The sequence below is a fragment of the Diprion similis genome, chromosome 10 (genome assembly GCF_021155765.1).
Source record: "Diprion similis isolate iyDipSimi1 chromosome 10, iyDipSimi1.1, whole genome shotgun sequence".
In the NCBI taxonomy this organism is placed as follows: Eukaryota; Metazoa; Arthropoda; class Insecta; order Hymenoptera; family Diprionidae; genus Diprion; species Diprion similis.
Window position 1 is genome coordinate 11471482 of NC_060114.1, and position 18165 is coordinate 11489646.

At 38.4% G+C, this 18165-nt stretch overlaps 2 protein-coding genes and 3 non-coding genes across 5 annotated transcripts; 4 read left to right on the forward strand and 1 right to left on the reverse strand.

Moving 5' to 3' along the window:
• The first annotated feature begins 3613 nt into the window (after positions 1-3613).
• LOC124411006 (glutamate receptor 3-like) lies at positions 3614-9316 on the forward strand. The gene is made up of 8 exons (XM_046889815.1): positions 3614-3919; positions 4903-5364; positions 6820-6992; positions 7705-7932; positions 8047-8230; positions 8461-8672; positions 8782-9015; positions 9089-9316. Exons 1-8 carry the CDS (start codon positions 3621-3623, stop codon positions 9253-9255), a joined length of 1959 nt encoding a protein of 652 aa, XP_046745771.1. The 5' UTR covers positions 3614-3620; the 3' UTR covers positions 9256-9316.
• On the forward strand, positions 6129-6247 carry LOC124412024. Its single transcript, XR_006929748.1, has one exon. It is a non-coding gene; the product is annotated as a 5S ribosomal RNA (ribosomal RNA).
• Positions 6325-6443, forward strand: LOC124412025. Its single transcript, XR_006929749.1, has one exon. It is a non-coding gene; the product is annotated as a 5S ribosomal RNA (ribosomal RNA).
• Positions 6521-6639, forward strand: LOC124412027. Its single transcript, XR_006929751.1, has one exon. It is a non-coding gene; the product is annotated as a 5S ribosomal RNA (ribosomal RNA).
• Positions 9317-10300: 984 nt separating the features above from the next.
• LOC124411007 (phospholipase A1 2-like) lies at positions 10301-12758 on the reverse strand. The gene is made up of 7 exons (XM_046889816.1): positions 12669-12758; positions 12426-12522; positions 11862-12012; positions 11634-11761; positions 10831-11138; positions 10651-10753; positions 10301-10571 (listed from the first exon to the last, which is right to left on the reverse strand). Exons 1-7 carry the CDS (start codon positions 12736-12738, stop codon positions 10316-10318), a joined length of 1113 nt encoding a protein of 370 aa, XP_046745772.1. The 5' UTR covers positions 12739-12758; the 3' UTR covers positions 10301-10315.
• Between the last annotated feature and the right edge of the window lie 5407 nt (positions 12759-18165).

The following is an 18165-nucleotide window of genomic DNA, read 5'->3' on the forward strand; positions in this document are numbered from 1 at the left end:
TGTGTAATATTGTATAATCATAATATTATAATAACAATTATTACCCGAAACGTTGAATTGTTTTCATGGATTAATTACCGATTATGTTCGAGTGATGAACATTACAAATATTGGAACTGAGAATTTATTAGAATCTGTTTCAATCATCCAAGATTTTTCGGCGTGACCCAATGACATCGGGATCCAAACAACATTTTGTAAATTAAAGAAAACCAACATTCCTTCAAAAATCTTATCTACCTATCAGTGGCATAGCCGGGGAAAATTGTTTGGAACAAAATCTCAACTGACGATACGATACTGATATTGAAGAAAGTTCTGAGATACGACGTTGTTCTTGTGCTTAGAGTGAGAAAGGATTTCGTGAAGATTTCTTTAAAATTCCACCAGCTAAGAATAACTGAAAACAGGAAAAATTAAATCACTAATGTTTTCTGCAAGTCGTATTGAACTGCGTCACTGAGTGGTTACACGCGAATAATCAAAGGTGGGTTAAACCTCCTTGCAAATAGACGTACTATTATACTCGGTGAGTGAATAAGTAACAGACACCGTAATTAGACTGTAGAATTGATAACTTACGACCGTACTGTGCATATATGTATAACAATACATAGAGTGTACATATCGCTGCTCCGTGTTGTAAGAATTAGAAGGAAAAGCGCAGATAGTGTTAGATATGGTAATTATGAAAACAATAGAAACAATAATGGACAACAATGTTGATGATGGTAATAATAACGACAATGAAATCAATAATAATAACAACAACAGTAAGAAGAATAATGATAATAATGGTAATAATTGTTATGAAATAATTGATACTAAAATAATAACGACAACCAGGAGAATAAGAATAGCATTAATATTAACAAACCAAGAATAAAAAGTTAAAGTTGTAACGATAATAATGAATAATAGGAGGGAAATAATAATAATAATAATGATATAGTACATATTTTACACAATTTGCCATATTTTACACCTGTCACACAGTCTGTATATCTTTACATCGGTATAATTATATATATATAAAATACATATATTACATATATATTTATACATACACGCAAATTGTAAGTAAATATATATGTATATATAATATGTGATTATCGATTGTTATAATTGTTCCAGTAATAAGCATAACAACTTTAATACTGATGTGGTTAATATTAATAATCATTGTAATAATATAAATAATAGGATTAATGAGGACTATACATATATACATATATGTATATATATATATATTCTACCGAAGAACAAGTGCAATTTAAACTGTAATGCAGGGACGCGGAATCGCGTGCATTGCAGGACCCTTTGATGTGTGTACATAAATATTCAAGGACATAGTGAATATGTGAGTAATATGTGTGGACATCCTGTGTAAGCACATGCAACTACACGCAAGCATATTACAAATTATACAAATATACGTATATATATACAAATATATATACATATACATATACATTAGGGTGGTCCTTAAAGAGGTCATCCTTGAATTTTGACCGGCTCACCGCCAAATTGATTCCAGATTATTCGATAAATAATCTCTGATTTTTTCACATTTCTTCCTCGACTCTAACCCGTGTCCCAAAGAGGGTGGATTTCCTCATCCACCCCTGTCAGGGGCACATTTGATATCGATCAAACTTCTTGGTACCCGAGGGTTTTTGGGTCGCTGATTACGAATCTGAACTAAAAATTTGAGAATTCAAAGTGGCGGATCCAATGTGGTGGACCAAAATCCCAAAAGACACTGGATATTTCTATGCTGGATTCATCATTTTAATTTTTTTCATTTCGAGTTCAGATTCGTAATCAGCGACCCAGAAAACTCTCGTGTACCAAGTTTCATCGAAATCAAATGTGCCCCCGAGAGGGGTGGATGGGAAAACCATTCTTTTAGGGCATGAGTCAAAATTGAGATAAAAATCTGAAAAGATCAGGGAATTACTTTTTAATTATCTGGAGCCGATTTGGCGGCGAGCCGGTCGAAATTCAAAAATAACCTTTTTAAGGACTGGCCTAATAAACACATACTGTATACAGATAAATAAGCATACGAGTGTATACTAATTGATGAGAGAGAGAGAGAGAGAGTGAGAGTGAGAGATAACGTAAGGAGGCAAAGGTACGTTGTGTATGTTGTCGGGCATAAAAGTGATAACGTCAACACACACACACACACACACACACACACATATAAATATATATAATACAAGCTGTACAAGATGCTTTCCTCAATGTCTTTTTTAATCGATATTTCATAAAATATTATAATTATTATACACTCTGAGTTGTAGTCCGTAGTCTGAAATGAAAAATTCGCTCGCAGCATCCTTTTTTTTTTTTAATTTTAATCATAAACAAACCGATAATTCAGATTAAATATCCCAGTTCCGATATGAAGAAAGGAAATTACTCTGTAAGAAAGCCAATGTGTTTACCGGTTTGTTGTCATGTTTAACCAATTCAACGCTATTTTTAACACCCGATAAATTGAAAGGATCACTGTGTGTAGGTTGTGAAAACTTTTTTTTTTCTTTCTTTCTATCGTCACTTTGACTGTGGCGGTATCACATCCTTTATTTTGTTTCAACGCAGGCACAGCTTTTGAATCAACCGAATTTCTTACTCAATATCTTACCATTTTCACAACGTTCTAAAGAATATTTGCTAAAGTATTATATTCGAAGACAAAGATACGGAAGAAATTGAAATTTTAAGAAAATCTGACGCCGTCAGCAACAACTGTGGACTTCCGTTTTCAATATTAAGATTTTTACACAATTCAGAAAGTGAGATCAAAGAGTATCTCAAATGATCGATGATTCATAACTTTTCTTCCCTTTACTTCCCTATGCAAATCCCGCATTGTACCTATTCCACCATGATGAAATTATAAATCGTATGTCTACACGCAGAACAAATGTATTTATTGACAGAGTATATTCCGTGCAATAATCGTCCGATGTCTGAAACCGTGATCCGATGTGTATCCTACGTATTTACTTGAAGATACCGCTCGAAGTGGCTAAATTTGCATATCCGCACTGCGGTGTCGATCAACGGTCTTTCGGACGATCGATCTTCACACTTTTGCAGTGCGATTACTCATATTTAACGCGTTAATCTGACAGATTACTTTAGTGCAGCGAATCTAGTGCAAACTTAAACTCCCTCAGAACTCGTTCAATTTAATGATCTATTGGAGAAAATAAAAATTTATGTGTTGATTTAAGGTAATAAATACGTAAAACCATTAAACAAACACGGCGGTATGTACTCATTTGCTCAACCTGTCCTACTGTTTACCGATTCACTTTCCTCCGTGACTTACTATCGCTACTTCTCACCGCTTATGCCTTATTCAGAAGTGAATTGCAAATCAAAGTTGTGCTTGAACAGTCTTTTGTGTTTCGATTGATTCATCTTTCTTTTACAAAGTCTCCTGTGTGAATTTTATTGACTTGTCAAATGGCAACGTCTGCATTTGCAAGGTGTTTATAAAAGCAATTTGCTTGGTTGCTTTTGCCAATTCTCTCGCAGTTCAGTCCCTAAGTCCCTAATTCGTGACTGAACACACTTTTCTTCTCAAGCTTCGCGATCTCACCATGTTAACGGTTCTACTAGTTCAAATTACACTAATTTACAGTGCATCGATCGGAATTGAAATTGTAACTCCGGATCAGTTGAACAAGATTGCAGACACCTTGATTGAAATGTACATGAACGATCGTTGTGCGGTTATAATCTCGGTGAGTGGATACATGGCATCCAGTTCTGTTCCTGCAGTCTACGTGAGCCCTTATAGCCAGAAAACTGCCGAGAATTTGCCAAATGCGAGCTTGGCTTCTGAAGAGAGTTACAAGAAAGACGTTCTAGCACCGGTCCTTGAATTAGGGTGCACTGGGTATGTAAATGCATTGTTGTGAAAAGTTACACTGGTTATCATTCACTAGTAATGACATGCTCGTTAGGAAAATTGAGTGAATATAGGCTTCCGGCATTATTTTAGAACCGTTGTTCGGTCGTGCATAGCTTAATAAACTTGGATATACCTTACTAATCATTATAAAATTTTGTAAACAGTTGATCTGACTCGTGGAATTTTCCAAACCACGAGCGGAGCTAATTCCAGGCCAGGTTTTCACGTGCTATTAAGAACGCACAATTTTTCTAACGGGGAATAGTCCAGTCAAATAAGGTCTGAATTGAAAATTTTAAGCAAAAGGCTGCATTTTTTCATATAGGGGTTTTCGACCCTCAGAAACTCAAATATGAAGTTATTTCTGATTCTTCTGAATACGCACCAACTTTAACTATCAACCAAAACCTTCAAGTCTTATTTATCAATGTAGAAAAAACAAAACCTATTTCATAAGTAATAAATAAAGGTTTTGGTTATTGATATAATCAAAATTTATTTATCTTAACAGAAACTCAAGAAAAAATATTGTTTTTTGATCTGTGTAATTGTTCAAATGTAATGATATTGTAACCACAAGACTTATCGTTAGCCGACAGCTTATCAACGTACAAAACGCGGCTTTCTCGTTTGGAACGCAGTTCTGAATGGGATTTAACTCAATCTCTAGATCCACAATATATGTAAGTCTACATGAACACGCGACTAATGAGGTCATAACTTTCATTAGCAAGTCAATTAGTCATTGCTGATTAAAAAAACAAGTCATTCAATTCCGATGATGGAATTCAGTACCATTGGATTCTTTATACGTTAACAGTGGAGTTCAATTGATGAGTGAATGGTAATTAATGTAACTTTTCCTGCCGAGAATCGATTTAAAAAAGAAAAAGCAAAACCGACTAATTTCTCAATGAAAGATTCAAGATACTGATTTGTAAAGAAGGTTATTGTTTAAATTTGCACAGATATCTCGTGCAGGCCGAAAATCCTGAGGTACAGTTTCGGCTTATAGAGAAAACGTTTGTTCACGTGAAATCAAGAACCCAACGCAGATTTATTTTTCTACCAACAATCGTCCAGATCAGTGAAGGCTCTACGTGGTTGCCGTCCGAGGTCCTAGATACCAGTAATTTCGACTTCCAATCAGTCTTACAGGGAGAATCTGTGCAGTATGTTACCGACGTAGTGTTTGCCGTTCCAAATAATCGGACCGGTGACGTCGATCTATTTACGCATCGCTTCTCTGGCCCAGACGATGCTGGCAGACAGGAAATTCTTCTGGATACGTATGAAGTAGAGAACAGGAAATTCAAGCTTGGGGCGAATCTTTTTCCAGACAAGGTGAAAAACCTTGAGGGTAAAACTCTGAGAATTGCAGCGTTCGACTATCCACCGTATAATGTCATGGTTAATAAGGAAGGCGAAAAGTGAGTGAAAAGATTTTACACTATATACTAGAGCAATTATCCGCAGTTTAGAATCGAATTAGGAAATAAAAATGTATGGGGATAGTACGTGTGTGAAATATAACCATTTAAATTTAACTGAGAATCATTCAACTCTAGATTGTAAGTATATCTACTGCTTTTATGACCAAGTATCGCAAAGTGTTCTTAGATTTGATTTGTTACCGGTTAGAGAAAATCAAACTAACGTGACATTGAAACTAATTCTTCAAAGCCAATAGTTTAGCATACACGAACCATGATTTGTAGAATGTTTTATTAATACCCCCATTGTTTGATGACTTACAGTCTGTTGCATAAAAGTTGGTTTTAAATCGACTTTTCGTCATCAAATAATGACGGAGAAGTACGATGGAGCTGTTTTACAATTTACGCTAGATAATTTTCATTATTCTAGTTTAGAAAGTACAAATCGTTGGATTGAACTCATCACGAGAAATAAGGATTCCTTAAAATCTGTAAACGATTATAGGATGGCTGTTCATTTAGAAGGATTTTATACGTCGTGAAGCCTCCCTTATTAATCCCATGAGCACATAGACCATTACATACGTATCTTCAAATACTGTTTTTTCGGCGGCTTTACAGAGGTAACCTATGATATACTTAAGCGAGTACAGCTATGGGAAATTGAAGACATTGGTCATAAAGATTTATTTTGAGAGGATCTTCAACATTTTTTATATCTGTCGATTAACATGAGTGAGTGAAGATTCAACTCTTTCGGCAACGGCCATACCACGTTGAAAGCACCGGTTCTCGTCCGATCACCGAAGTTAAGCAACATTGGGCGCGGTCAGTACTTGGATGGGTGACCGCTTGGGAACACCGCGTGCCGTTGGCATCTTTTTTTTCCCAGAGACGGATCCAACATTTGGCACCATTTTTAAGGATATGAATATGCAGAGATTCCTCTCCTTCGGCAACGGCCATACCACGTTGAAAGCACCGGTTCTCGTCCGATCACCGAAGTTAAGCAACATTGGGCGCGGTCAGTACTTGGATGGGTGACCGCTTGGGAACACCGCGTGCCGTTGGCATCTTTTTTTTCCCAGAGACGGATCCAACATTTGGCACCATTTTTAAGGATATGAATATGCAGAGATTCCTCTCCTTCGGCAACGGCCATACCACGTTGAAAGCACCGGTTCTCGTCCGATCACCGAAGTTAAGCAACATTGGGCGCGGTCAGTACTTGGATGGGTGACCGCTTGGGAACACCGCGTGCCGTTGGCAACTTTTTTTCCAAGTTGTCTCCAAAATTTCGAAAAGCAATGTTTCTTCAGAGGCACAGTAGCAGTTGCATCGTCTAACAAAATCAGTACTTTTTATTTTGGGGATTCAGTCGCTCCAACGCATTTGTCATTGTAATAATCCTTTCTGTTCCATGGCCATTATTGTTGGAACCTGTTGCAGCTACCAATTTGATGGTGCCGAATGGCGATTTGCCGTAGAATTTGCAAAGCTCCACAACTGCTCTTTGAAACCGGTTGTCGACAACGAGGACTTGTGGGGTGTCATCAACGAGAACCTTACCGGAAATGGAGTTATCGGAAACTTAGTCGAGGACAAAGCTGACGTGGGAATAGGTAATGGTCTATTTATTGCAGTTGTTGATGAAAAGTTTGTGCACCGATATTATCTGCAGTTTTGAATAAAAAAATCTTACCACCAGTGTTTTTTAACATTTTAGATTAGAAAATTTGTAATTTCTAATAATTAGATCACATTGAACATGGCATATTTATTAGTATCTCATGATTAACCTTACTAACCACATAAAAAAATATCAGTGGTAAAAAAATGGGTCTGTCCGTAATACCGTACAACAGAAGTAAAGCTTTTTGATGTAGTCGTGGAGGTGAAAGAAGCAAGGATTGTTATTAATTGCAGGTTTCGTTTTTCCTCGGTTGGTGATTTAACCGATTAATTACTGGTAACGCGTCAGCGACTAATATTGTAATATTTGTCCAAAATTAATTTCATAAGTTAGAGATGAGGTTTTACTTGTTTTTTTCAGAACATTTTTCGTCACATTGCTCGATTGGAATCACGTCTATCCACCGCACCTGAAAAAATGTCACTACAAAAATTCTTTGTCCGGATAAGAGAGCTGTAAAATCACGACACCAGGCTTCTAGCTTCTTTTTACTCTTCACTACTTTCAAAATTTCTCTCTTTGTTTCGAATCCATTCTTTCGCATCTTCCAAACGGAATCCATACCCATTTCAGCTGAATAAAAAAGTAAACAATCAAAATATCCTTTATACACATAACTGAATTCTTCTTTTGTTTTTCAGCTGCCCTGTGGTCCTGGCACCACGAGTTTCGTTTCCTGGATTTTACTGCGCCTTCTTATCGTGCGGGAATGACATGCTTTGTCCCAGAACCGAAACGGATCCCGCAATGGATGTCACCAATCTTTCCATTCGCTCCATCTCTATGGGCTACCTTCATAACCATGATATTCGTATCCATTGCTTTCACTGGTATAGTAATACGTGGTGAAAGCTTTGTTAGATTCGAGAGTAAGTATAAGAACAACTCAACGCAATATGTCGGTATATCACTGAGTAGTCCCGGTGTTCTTACTTGAATAAGAAATTGGATCCGGCGTGACATGGAAATGTGGTTTTGTGCAGGTTCTTCCAAAGTGAACTCAAGCGAGATCGTGCTGACAGTGCTTGGAGTGATGCTACTGCAGGGCCTTGTCAAGGAACCCGACAGACCTTCATGGGCCGCCTTAGCAATGACTCTTCTAGTCGTCTCGCTGCTACTCGCTACAGCTTACGGAAGCAGTCTAGCATCTGCTATGACGATACCTAGGTGAGTGAAGGTACACATGCATTTGACTGTAAACAGTGGTATTACAGCAATCTTGTAGTTGCACTCTTCGCGGAAATGTGTCTGTAACTGGCATTTTGGAAAGGAACCGAGCATGGAACGATAGAACACATCGCTTATTCATTTTCCAAATCGCTATACTTTCAACTTCACTATCCAAAATTCCAAGAGTCTCTTTGTTCTGTTTGATTATTCAACTTATCATATTTTAGATTCAAAGCGCCGATAGACACAGCGATGGAATTGGCGGCCAGTGGGATTTCATGGGCAGCTAATCACGAATCCTGGCTCTACTCAATCATCAATGCCGAGGAGCCGGAAATGCGGACCCTGGTAAAAAATTTTCGTGTGCTAACTCCAGCGGAATTGACCAGAAATGCTGCCAAAAATGGTTGGGCCTTTCCAATCGAGCGACTTCCTGGTGGTAAGAACCAATCGCCGAATTCTCTTTTTAAGATGATTAAAACTGACACCTTCCAGAGGATGATTCGTAGAACAACGGTTTTAATCAAAGAATACTTATTTATGCGCAGGTCTTTACAGCATCCAAGACTACCTTAACAGCGATGCAATTGAGAAAATGCACATGATGAGAACCGACATTAATTTTGAATATTGTGTAGCAATGCTGCGAAAAAGTTCACCATACACGCAGTGGTATACTCGGCGTATACTGGAGATTCAGGCGTCAGGAATCCCTTCTTACTGGGGAACCGACGTCGTTCAACAACACCTTGATATCCGCACTCAGTTGGCTGTTCACAGCGGTAATTAAACTTGCATGACGACGATGCTTACTGTTTACAATTTTATCCACAAGAGTTTATTACCTCCCCACAGACAACATAGTGACCCATGATCCAGTGAAGATGACAGTTGGCCAGGTGCAAGGAACGTTTTACATTCTCGCGATTGGACTCGCGATAAGCGGTTTGGTTTTTCTGAAAGAGTTGTACAGTGCGCAAAAATCTTCTCGTCAACGCAAAAAGGAGATAAAAGGGTATTGAAATATTGACGACAACACGGAAAAATATTCACTTTCACAGCCTCAAATTCTTTCCTCGTACTATCCACAGACTTCGAAGAACTGCACTCAACCCAGTGTTTGAATGTGAATGTCATTTAGAAGTAAAAATTTGTGAATCGTATTATTAGATCGATACCGTTCAACTTTAGCGTCTGAAATAATCTGTTTCTTGAAGAGCACCATAAATACACGGTTCGAGTTTAACATCGCTTATACTTGGCCACAAATGTTTTAGTACTACTTGAAAGTAGTCACTGTGAATTTTTTTCAGATGCTTTAATTATACCTATAAGGAGATGAATTCGTTTGTTATAATTCATGCAATCACTTGGTTCGGGTAGGTCAGGCAAAACAATTTTAATTACAAAGAAATTATATTTTTCACTGAACTCTGTAATGCCAGAAATATTACATTTTCATCATTACGTATTGCAGAGAAAACTTGAAACAAATTTTTTTTCATACACTCGATCATATTGGACATAATTCTTAATCTTAGCCAATGTACAGTGCTCTGTAGAAACCTACTATTGAATAATTGGCATAACGGTTTTCGGCTACTAAATGGTGTTATAGATTTTTCGCTCAAGGTCTGAGCATGATATTGTGGCAGACGCAACCATTTTCATGAGCCGCTGTGAATCCACCAGCCACCAACCATTCAAATAGTATTATAATCAATATTATTATAATCGAAAATATCCTGCAGTTCTTGACTATAGATAGCTATTGTACACTAAAACTTCTGAAAAAAATACTCCACTCCCATTTTAGATAAAATTTAAAAAATTACAGGCAACAAAGAAAATTTCAAAAGCATTCTTAAAAAGTAATAGATTAAAGGTACTTATAAATAAAACCAAATCTAGCTATATAACAAAACAAAGTTTTGAATTCTATAAATTCCTAGATTACGATTAAGAAAAGATTGCGGCAGCTTAGATGATAATTTTAATTTAAAAATTATTACTACGTTACTAAACCCCCCCCGTGACATCGTCTGTTGGATCATCGCCAGGTCACCAAGGTTTACCGAAGAGTTAAGTTCCACGTTTCCTCATGGGAAGTTCTTCTCTGTAACGAAAAATCTCGTCGATAAGCAAGCCCACTTTCTTGTGAAAAAACAATTTTTTCAAATCAGGTACACGGACGCATTTTGAATACTCACCGCAGGATAATGACAGATTCTTAGTGTCAACATAAAGCGATCCTCTGGCTGGGTATTCATAAGCTTTTATTCCCGGTATCGAGCATGTGGAATTGGAACACTCAGACTTGGGAGGAACACCGATGAACCTATGTCAAAAATTGAAAACGATCACGAGTCGTTTGCGCTCAAAAAAGTCCAGCACATATTACTGTCCCAAATACAAACCAGGTCCACTTCTTGCCAATGATATTGCAATCGGAATCCTCAAAGGAATAGGTCAAGTAGTCAACCGCTTTGCCATGCGAACAAGACACATCTGTCAGCGAACCTGTCGAATCAATTCAAAAATATTTTCGCATTAATTCCAGGTGTATTCACAGTGACAGAGCACACAGTGTAACTCACATCCAGGCTGGTAATGCCCGCCATTATAGTAAAAATCGACGTCTCCCAAAGGCCAGATGATGCCCAGATCCGACGTGTGAAAGACCTGAAGAAATTCAGCGTCCGTCTCGCAAACTCTGTCCGAGCACGGACTGGTCAAGAAACCTGGTCCCGCTGGGTCTAAGGCAATAATCTGTGGGATAGTCCCAATATTTTCCTTCTGCAACTCCTTGCTTGAAAACCCAACCACGTGTGCACCCAGACTGTGCCCAACCATGAGCATGTTCTCCAAGGGAATACCATAGTCACTTATAAGTTTAGCGATGAATCTGTTGACCGATTCAAACAGTGTTAAAGAGTAGTTCTCAGAGGGTGCGATTACGAAGTTATAGAACCATTCAGGAAAGATCTATCATTTTTTAGACAAGGTAAACGAAATCGAGGTCTGAAAACTAATCGGTAAAGAGTCGGTACATTTTTAATGAAGATTAGTTATCAATTCCTAACATGGTTTTCCTCGGTTATTTAATATTTTTATAAACGATTTGAAACTCGTTTTGAAAAACTTTGGTTTGCAAAGCACAGGACCGAAAAATAATGAAATTGGATATCAAAGGTGATGAAGTTGAGTTCTGAGTTGATCTGGTAGTGCAAGTCTAGGATAAGCGACGAATGAATTCGATTTCCGTTGATCTTTGCTTTTCGTGAGAAATTTGGAAACAATTTGCAGTTGAAAACAAAGATAAAGACACTAATCATCAGATTATTCCAAACACATTTGCACCAAAATATTTTCATCCATAGTAAAGTAATTAATTACGTACTCCGCGATGTTCCGTCCGACTTCATGGGCGTTCTCGATAGATTTGGGGTAACTCAGGTACTGGGTAAGCGCAATCCCTCCGGAGCATGCTCCTTCTTTCCAATCAACAGAAATGATGTTAACGTCATACTAGATACAAGACAGTTCAACAAATGGTGGTCCCTGTAAAGTCGCTTTCTTAATTTTTTGTCTAGTATCGCAATGTCATCAATTGATTTCTTCCAACAACCTTTTTAAGCCAAGCTTGCGTCAGATTTTGGTAACGTGAGTTATTTGCTTCGGACGTGAACCCGTGAACTAGAAAAGCTACTGGCAGACCACTTTCCACTGGGATGCTGCTAGAATTTAAATCGACGACCACACCATCGGTTGAAATGTTTCTGTAAAAAGAAGTTTGCAACGGTTCTGTCGGATGAATGCATAAAATTCTTCTTCTACAGTAACGATAACCATTCAGATGTTGATAATTCGACTTGCAAGTGCAGAAATCTAGATTAACTGGAGAGTGGTGTATCTAATCACCCTTCTACACTGGAAGACAGTGTTTCACTTCAAATATGCTGAACTAACATTGCATGCTGGATTTCAACTGAATATTTTCCAGGATGAGACAAAAATTGAGATTTCAAAAACTGAGAAGTTTGTTCACAGTGTCCATGTACAGTCTTGGCCCGCAGTGTCTAACTTCCATGATCGTCAGACATTGATTAAATTACGAAGAAAAGTAAATACACATTTTTAATCTCAAATTAAACGCTATTGTAACCCTTGCCTTTTACTTTTGATACCTCACCTGTTATAAATGATATAGTTAATTTGGTTAGCCCCCAATACGCAGGAAGGGACTATTTCTGATATCAGCTCATCAACTTTGCTCTGGCAGAGAATACCTTGAGAAAATAAAGGTTTTTAAAAAACAATGTTTAGGATGGAACTTGGCAATGGATAAGAAATCATTAAGAAAAATTGTCAAGAAATGAAACGTGATTAGTGTTTTGAAAGTAATTACCCAGTTAGTGTCTCATTGGCGACTTACCGTTTACAATGGTGCTGAAAACAATGACTGCGAATACAACGCCACATTTTGAAGCTCTGAATCGTGCCATACTTGGGGTTTGTGGTAATAGATATCATAAACTGGTCGTTTTATAGTATCTAACTACTTATATAAGGCATCCTTGAGGACGTGCACGTCGTAAAAATAACTATGTAAGTATGTATTTCCTGGTTAACAGTTATAATCATCGTATTGCAAATTTTTGTTTCGCATATCTCATTTCTTTGCATAACAGCATGTCACATTTCAAATTTCTTAATTGATACACATGTGTCACGATAATACAACGTGCGCATAACTAACTTAACGCATAGCGCTAAACTTCGTGGCGCACTACAACTATTAGCCATATCTGTACGACAATATTATTAGAGCGCGATTAGAATTATTGCTTATTAAAACATCGACTTTATTTTTATCGTAGAACTAACCCGAATCGCTGTGAACTTGGTTAGGGAATGCTTTCCAAAAAGTGAAAAGAAAATTGGTTTTAGAAAATTCTGTTGGAGACTCATCGACAGCTGTTTTTGGAAACGCAGAAATGTGACTTCTGAAACTTTTCGATTATTCAAATTTTCTTTACGAAAGTCGTTTCCGATTTGTTGCGATCAATCGACTACAACATGTAGTAGTAATAATAATAACGTTAACTTTTTCAAGTTCGGAAATAATGATCTGTTTTTTGAAGACCAAAAATACGAATAAAGATTAATTTTTTTGAATCGAAATCGGGATTTACTAGTTACAATTGGGTCGAGATTCAATTTCGTAATTGGACTGATTTTCAAAAATCATTTAATTTCATATTACATGAAAGCAAGTAGTAATCAACGTTGCATCGAAGAATTGATTCAGGCATTTTTCAGCGTTGGTCTGATTTCGAATGAAAACATCCAAAGGGATCTCCTAGTTTTTTTGGTATTTTGAGAGTCAGATACTATTCTATTCAGAAGACAATTTCTGAACTAATTGGGCCCCGAGGATTGCGAACGGTGTACTTGGAGCATGTTGTAACCAACAGCTGAGAAAATAGAAGGAATTTATGAAGTTACTATTCATTTTATTGCTGGTTACAAAGGATAGTGATAACATAATATTATACACCTCGTATCCAGCAGAAATGCATTGCACGTGGACGCAAGCTTGAGCTAAACCTGCCTTGACAAACTACAATAACAAAAAACTCATACAAGATTGTTAATTTTTAGCCTAATGCAATGTATATCGCAGTGATTATTCCTTATGAAGTAGTCAGATTTCGTATGTAATGTTCGTTTCTTGTATTGCACGTTTTTTTGCCTTGAACTCCAAAGCTACTGAAAATATACTAATTGTATCATCTATTATAGAATTATATTATTTACTAGTATGATATACCGTTATTAGTATATTGTAGTATTACAAGATATTATAACTACACTACGCTTGGGAAACTTGGTACAGACTACGTAGTCTACACTGGTAACTAAAAACTTGTACTACAACTTAGGTATGCTGAATAAACTAAAACTTGATCGAATTGTATACATGAATTTGCAATTTTCGTCTCCCACCTTTATGAAAACCCGATGAATATTTAATGATTTTCAGCCATAAGTTTGAATTCATTGCTCGCAGCGTATTCGGATAACGTCGAATAACTTCTCTCGCTGAATAACGTCAAAATAGTGCGATAAGAAAGTATTTGCGGCACTTTCAAAATCGTCAGAATTTTCACCAAAAACCCAGAGGGGTTAGCCTGACTTTTTTTTGAACGAAAAATCTTCTGTCTCCAAATCGATTCGTACGACCCTTTCTCAACTGATTGGACGCCCAGGAACTCAAAAAACACATGGAAAAGAGCGTAGGACCAACAGCAGAGAAATGAGGACGAAAATAAGCAGTTTTTCGCCTGTAACTTCTCAGGCGTTGCTCGCAGCGTATTGGGACTGCGCTCAATCGATTTCTCTCGCAAAATTACGTCGGAATAGTGTCTTAAAGAATTTATTGCAGCACTTTTCAAACTCGTCGAAATTTTTGCAAAAAATCCAAAGGGGTTAGCCTTAGTTTTTTCCTCATTTCCGGAGCCGAAAATTTTGCGTTTCGGAATCGAATTGCATGACCCTTTCCGGAGTAAATCGACCCCCAGGAACTCAAAAAACACATGGAAAAGAGCGTAGGACCAACAGCAGAGAAATGAGGACGAAAATAAGCAGTTTTTCGCCTGTAACTTCTCAGGCGTTGCTCGCAGCGTATTGGGACTGCGCTCAATCGATTTCTCTCGCAAAATTACGTCGGAATAGTGTCTTAAAGAATTTATTGCAGCACTTTTCAAACTCGTCGAAATTTTTGCGAAAAATCCAAAGGGGTTAGCCTTAGTTTTTTCCTCATTTCCGGAGCCGAAAATTTTGCGTTTCGGAATCGAATTGCATGACCCTTTCCGGAGTAAATCGACCCCCAGGAACTCAAAAAACACATGGAAAAGAGCGTAGGACCAACAGCAGAGAAATGAGGACGAAAATAAGCAGTTTTTCGCCTGTAACTTCTCAGGCGTTGCTCGCAGCGTATTGGGACTGCGCTCAATCGATTTCTCTCGCAAAATTACGTCGGAATAGTGTCTTAAAGAATTTATTGCAGCACTTTTCAAACTCGTCGAAATTTTTGCAAAAAATCCAAAGGGGTTAGCCTTAGTTTTTTCCTCATTTCCGGAGCCGAAAATTTTGCGTTTCGGAATCGAATTGCATGACCCTTTCCGGAGTAAATCGACCCCCAGGAACTCAAAAAACACATGGAAAAGAGCGTAGGACCAACAGCAGAGAAATGAGGACGAAAATAAGCAGTTTTTCGCCTGTAACTTCTCAGGCGTTGCTCGCAGCGTATTGGGACTGCGCTCAATCGATTTCTCTCGCAAAATTACGTCGGAATAGTGTCTTAAAGAATTCATTGCAGCACTTTTCAAACTCGTCGAAATTTTTGCAAAAAATCCAAAGGGGTTAGCCTTAGTTTTTTCCTCATTTCCGGAGCCGAAAATTTTGCGTTTCGGAATCGAATTGCATGACCCTTTCCGGAGTAAATCGACCCCCAGGAACTCAAAAAACACATGGAAAAGAGCGTAGGACCAACAGCAGAGAAATGAGGACGAAAATAAGCAGTTTTTCGCCTGTAACTTCTCAGGCGTTGCTCGCAGCGTATTGGGACTGCGCTCAATCGATTTCTCTCGCAAAATTACGTCGGAATAGTGTCTTAAAGAATTTATTGCAGCACTTTTCAAACTCGTCGAAATTTTTGCAAAAAATCCAAAGGGGTTAGCCTTAGTTTTTTCCTCATTTCCGGAGCCGAAAATTTTGCGTTTCGGAATCGAATTGCATGACCCTTTCCGGAGTAAATCGACCCCCAGGAACTCAAAAAACACATGGAAAAGAGCGTAGGACCAACAGCAGAGAAATGAGGACGAAAATAAGCAGTTTTTCGCCTGTAACTTCTCAGGCGTTGCTCGCAGCGTATTGGGACTGCGCTCAATCGATTTCTCTCGCAAAATTACGCCGGAATAGTGTCTTAAAGAATTCATTGCAGCACTTTTCAAACTTGTCGAAATTTCTGCAAAAAATCCAAAGGGGTTAGCCTTAGTTTTTTCCTCATTTCCGGAGCCGAAAATTTTGCGTTTCGGAATCGAATTGCATGACCCTTTCCGGAGTAAATCGACCCCCAGGAACTCAAAAAACACATGGAAAAGAGCGTAGGACCAACAGCAGAGAAATGAGGACGAAAATAAGCAGTTTTTCGCCTGTAACTTCTCAGGCGTTGCTCGCAGCGTATTGGGACTGCGCTCAATCGATTTCTCTCGCAAAATTACGCCGGAATAGTGTCTTAAAGAATTCATTGCAGCACTTTTCAAACTTGTCGAAATTTCTGCAAAAAATCCAAAGGGGTTAGCCTTAGTTTTTTCCTCATTTCCGGAGCCGAAAATTTTGCGTTTCGGAATCGAATTGCATGACCCTTTCCGGAGTAAATCGACCCCCAGGAACTCAAAAAACACATGGAAAAGAGCGTAGGACCAACAGCAGAGAAATGAGGACGAAAATAAGCAGTTTTTCGCCTGTAACTTCTCAGGCGTTGCTCGCAGCGTATTGGGACTGCGCTCAATCGATTTCTCTCGCAAAATTACGTCGGAATAGTGTCTTAAAGAATTTATTGCAGCACTTTTCAAACTCGTCGAAATTTTTGCAAAAAATCCAAAGGGGTTAGCCTTAGTTTTTTCCTCATTTCCGGAGCCGAAAATTTTGCGTTTCGGAATCGAATTGCATGACCCTTTCCGGAGTAAATCGACCCCCAGGAACTCAAAAAACACATGGAAAAGAGCGTAGGACCAACAGCAGAGAAATGAGGACGAAAATAAGCAGTTTTTCGCCTGTAACTTCTCAGGCGTTGCTCGCAGCGTATTGGGACTGCGCTCAATCGATTTCTCTCGCAAAATTACGTCGGAATAGTGTCTTAAAGAATTTATTGCAGCACTTTTCAAACTCGTCGAAATTTTTGCAAAAAATCCAAAGGGGTTAGCCTTAGTTTTTTCCTCATTTCCGGAGCCGAAAATTTTGCGTTTCGGAATCGAATTGCATGACCCTTTCCGGAGTAAATCGACCCCCAGGAACTCAAAAAACACATGGAAAAGAGCGTAGGACCAACAGCAGAGAAATGAGGACGAAAATAAGCAGTTTTTCGCCTGTAACTTCTCAGGCGTTGCTCGCAGCGTATTGGGACTGCGCTCAATCGATTTCTCTCGCAAAATTACGCCGGAATAGTGTCTTAAAGAATTCATTGCAGCACTTTTCAAACTTGTCGAAATTTCTGCAAAAAATCCAAAGGGGTTAGCCTTAGTTTTTTCCTCATTTCCGGAGCCGAAAATTTTGCGTTTCGGAATCGAATTGCATGACCCTTTCCGGAGTAAATCGACCCCCAGGAACTCAAAAAACACATGGAAAAGAGCGTAGGACCAACAGCAGAGAAATGAGGACGAAAATAAGCAGTTTTTCGCCTGTAACTTCTCAGGCGTTGCTCGCAGCGTATTGGGACTGCGCTCAATCGATTTCTCTCGCAAAATTACGCCGGAATAGTGTCTTAAAGAATTCATTGCAGCACTTTTCAAACTTGTCGAAATTTCTGCAAAAAATCCAAAGGGGTTAGCCTTAGTTTTTTCCTCATTTCCGGAGCCGAAAATTTTGCGTTTCGGAATCGAATTGCATGACCCTTTCCGGAGTAAATCGACCCCCAGGAACTCAAAAAACACATGGAAAAGAGCGTAGGACCAACAGCAGAGAAATGAGGACGAAAATAAGCAGTTTTTCGCCTGTAACTTCTCAGGCGTTGCTCGCAGCGTATTGGGACTGCGCTCAATCGATTTCTCTCGCAAAATTACGTCGGAATAGTGTCTTAAAGAATTTATTGCAGCACTTTTCAAACTCGTCGAAATTTTTGCAAAAAATCCAAAGGGGTTAGCCTT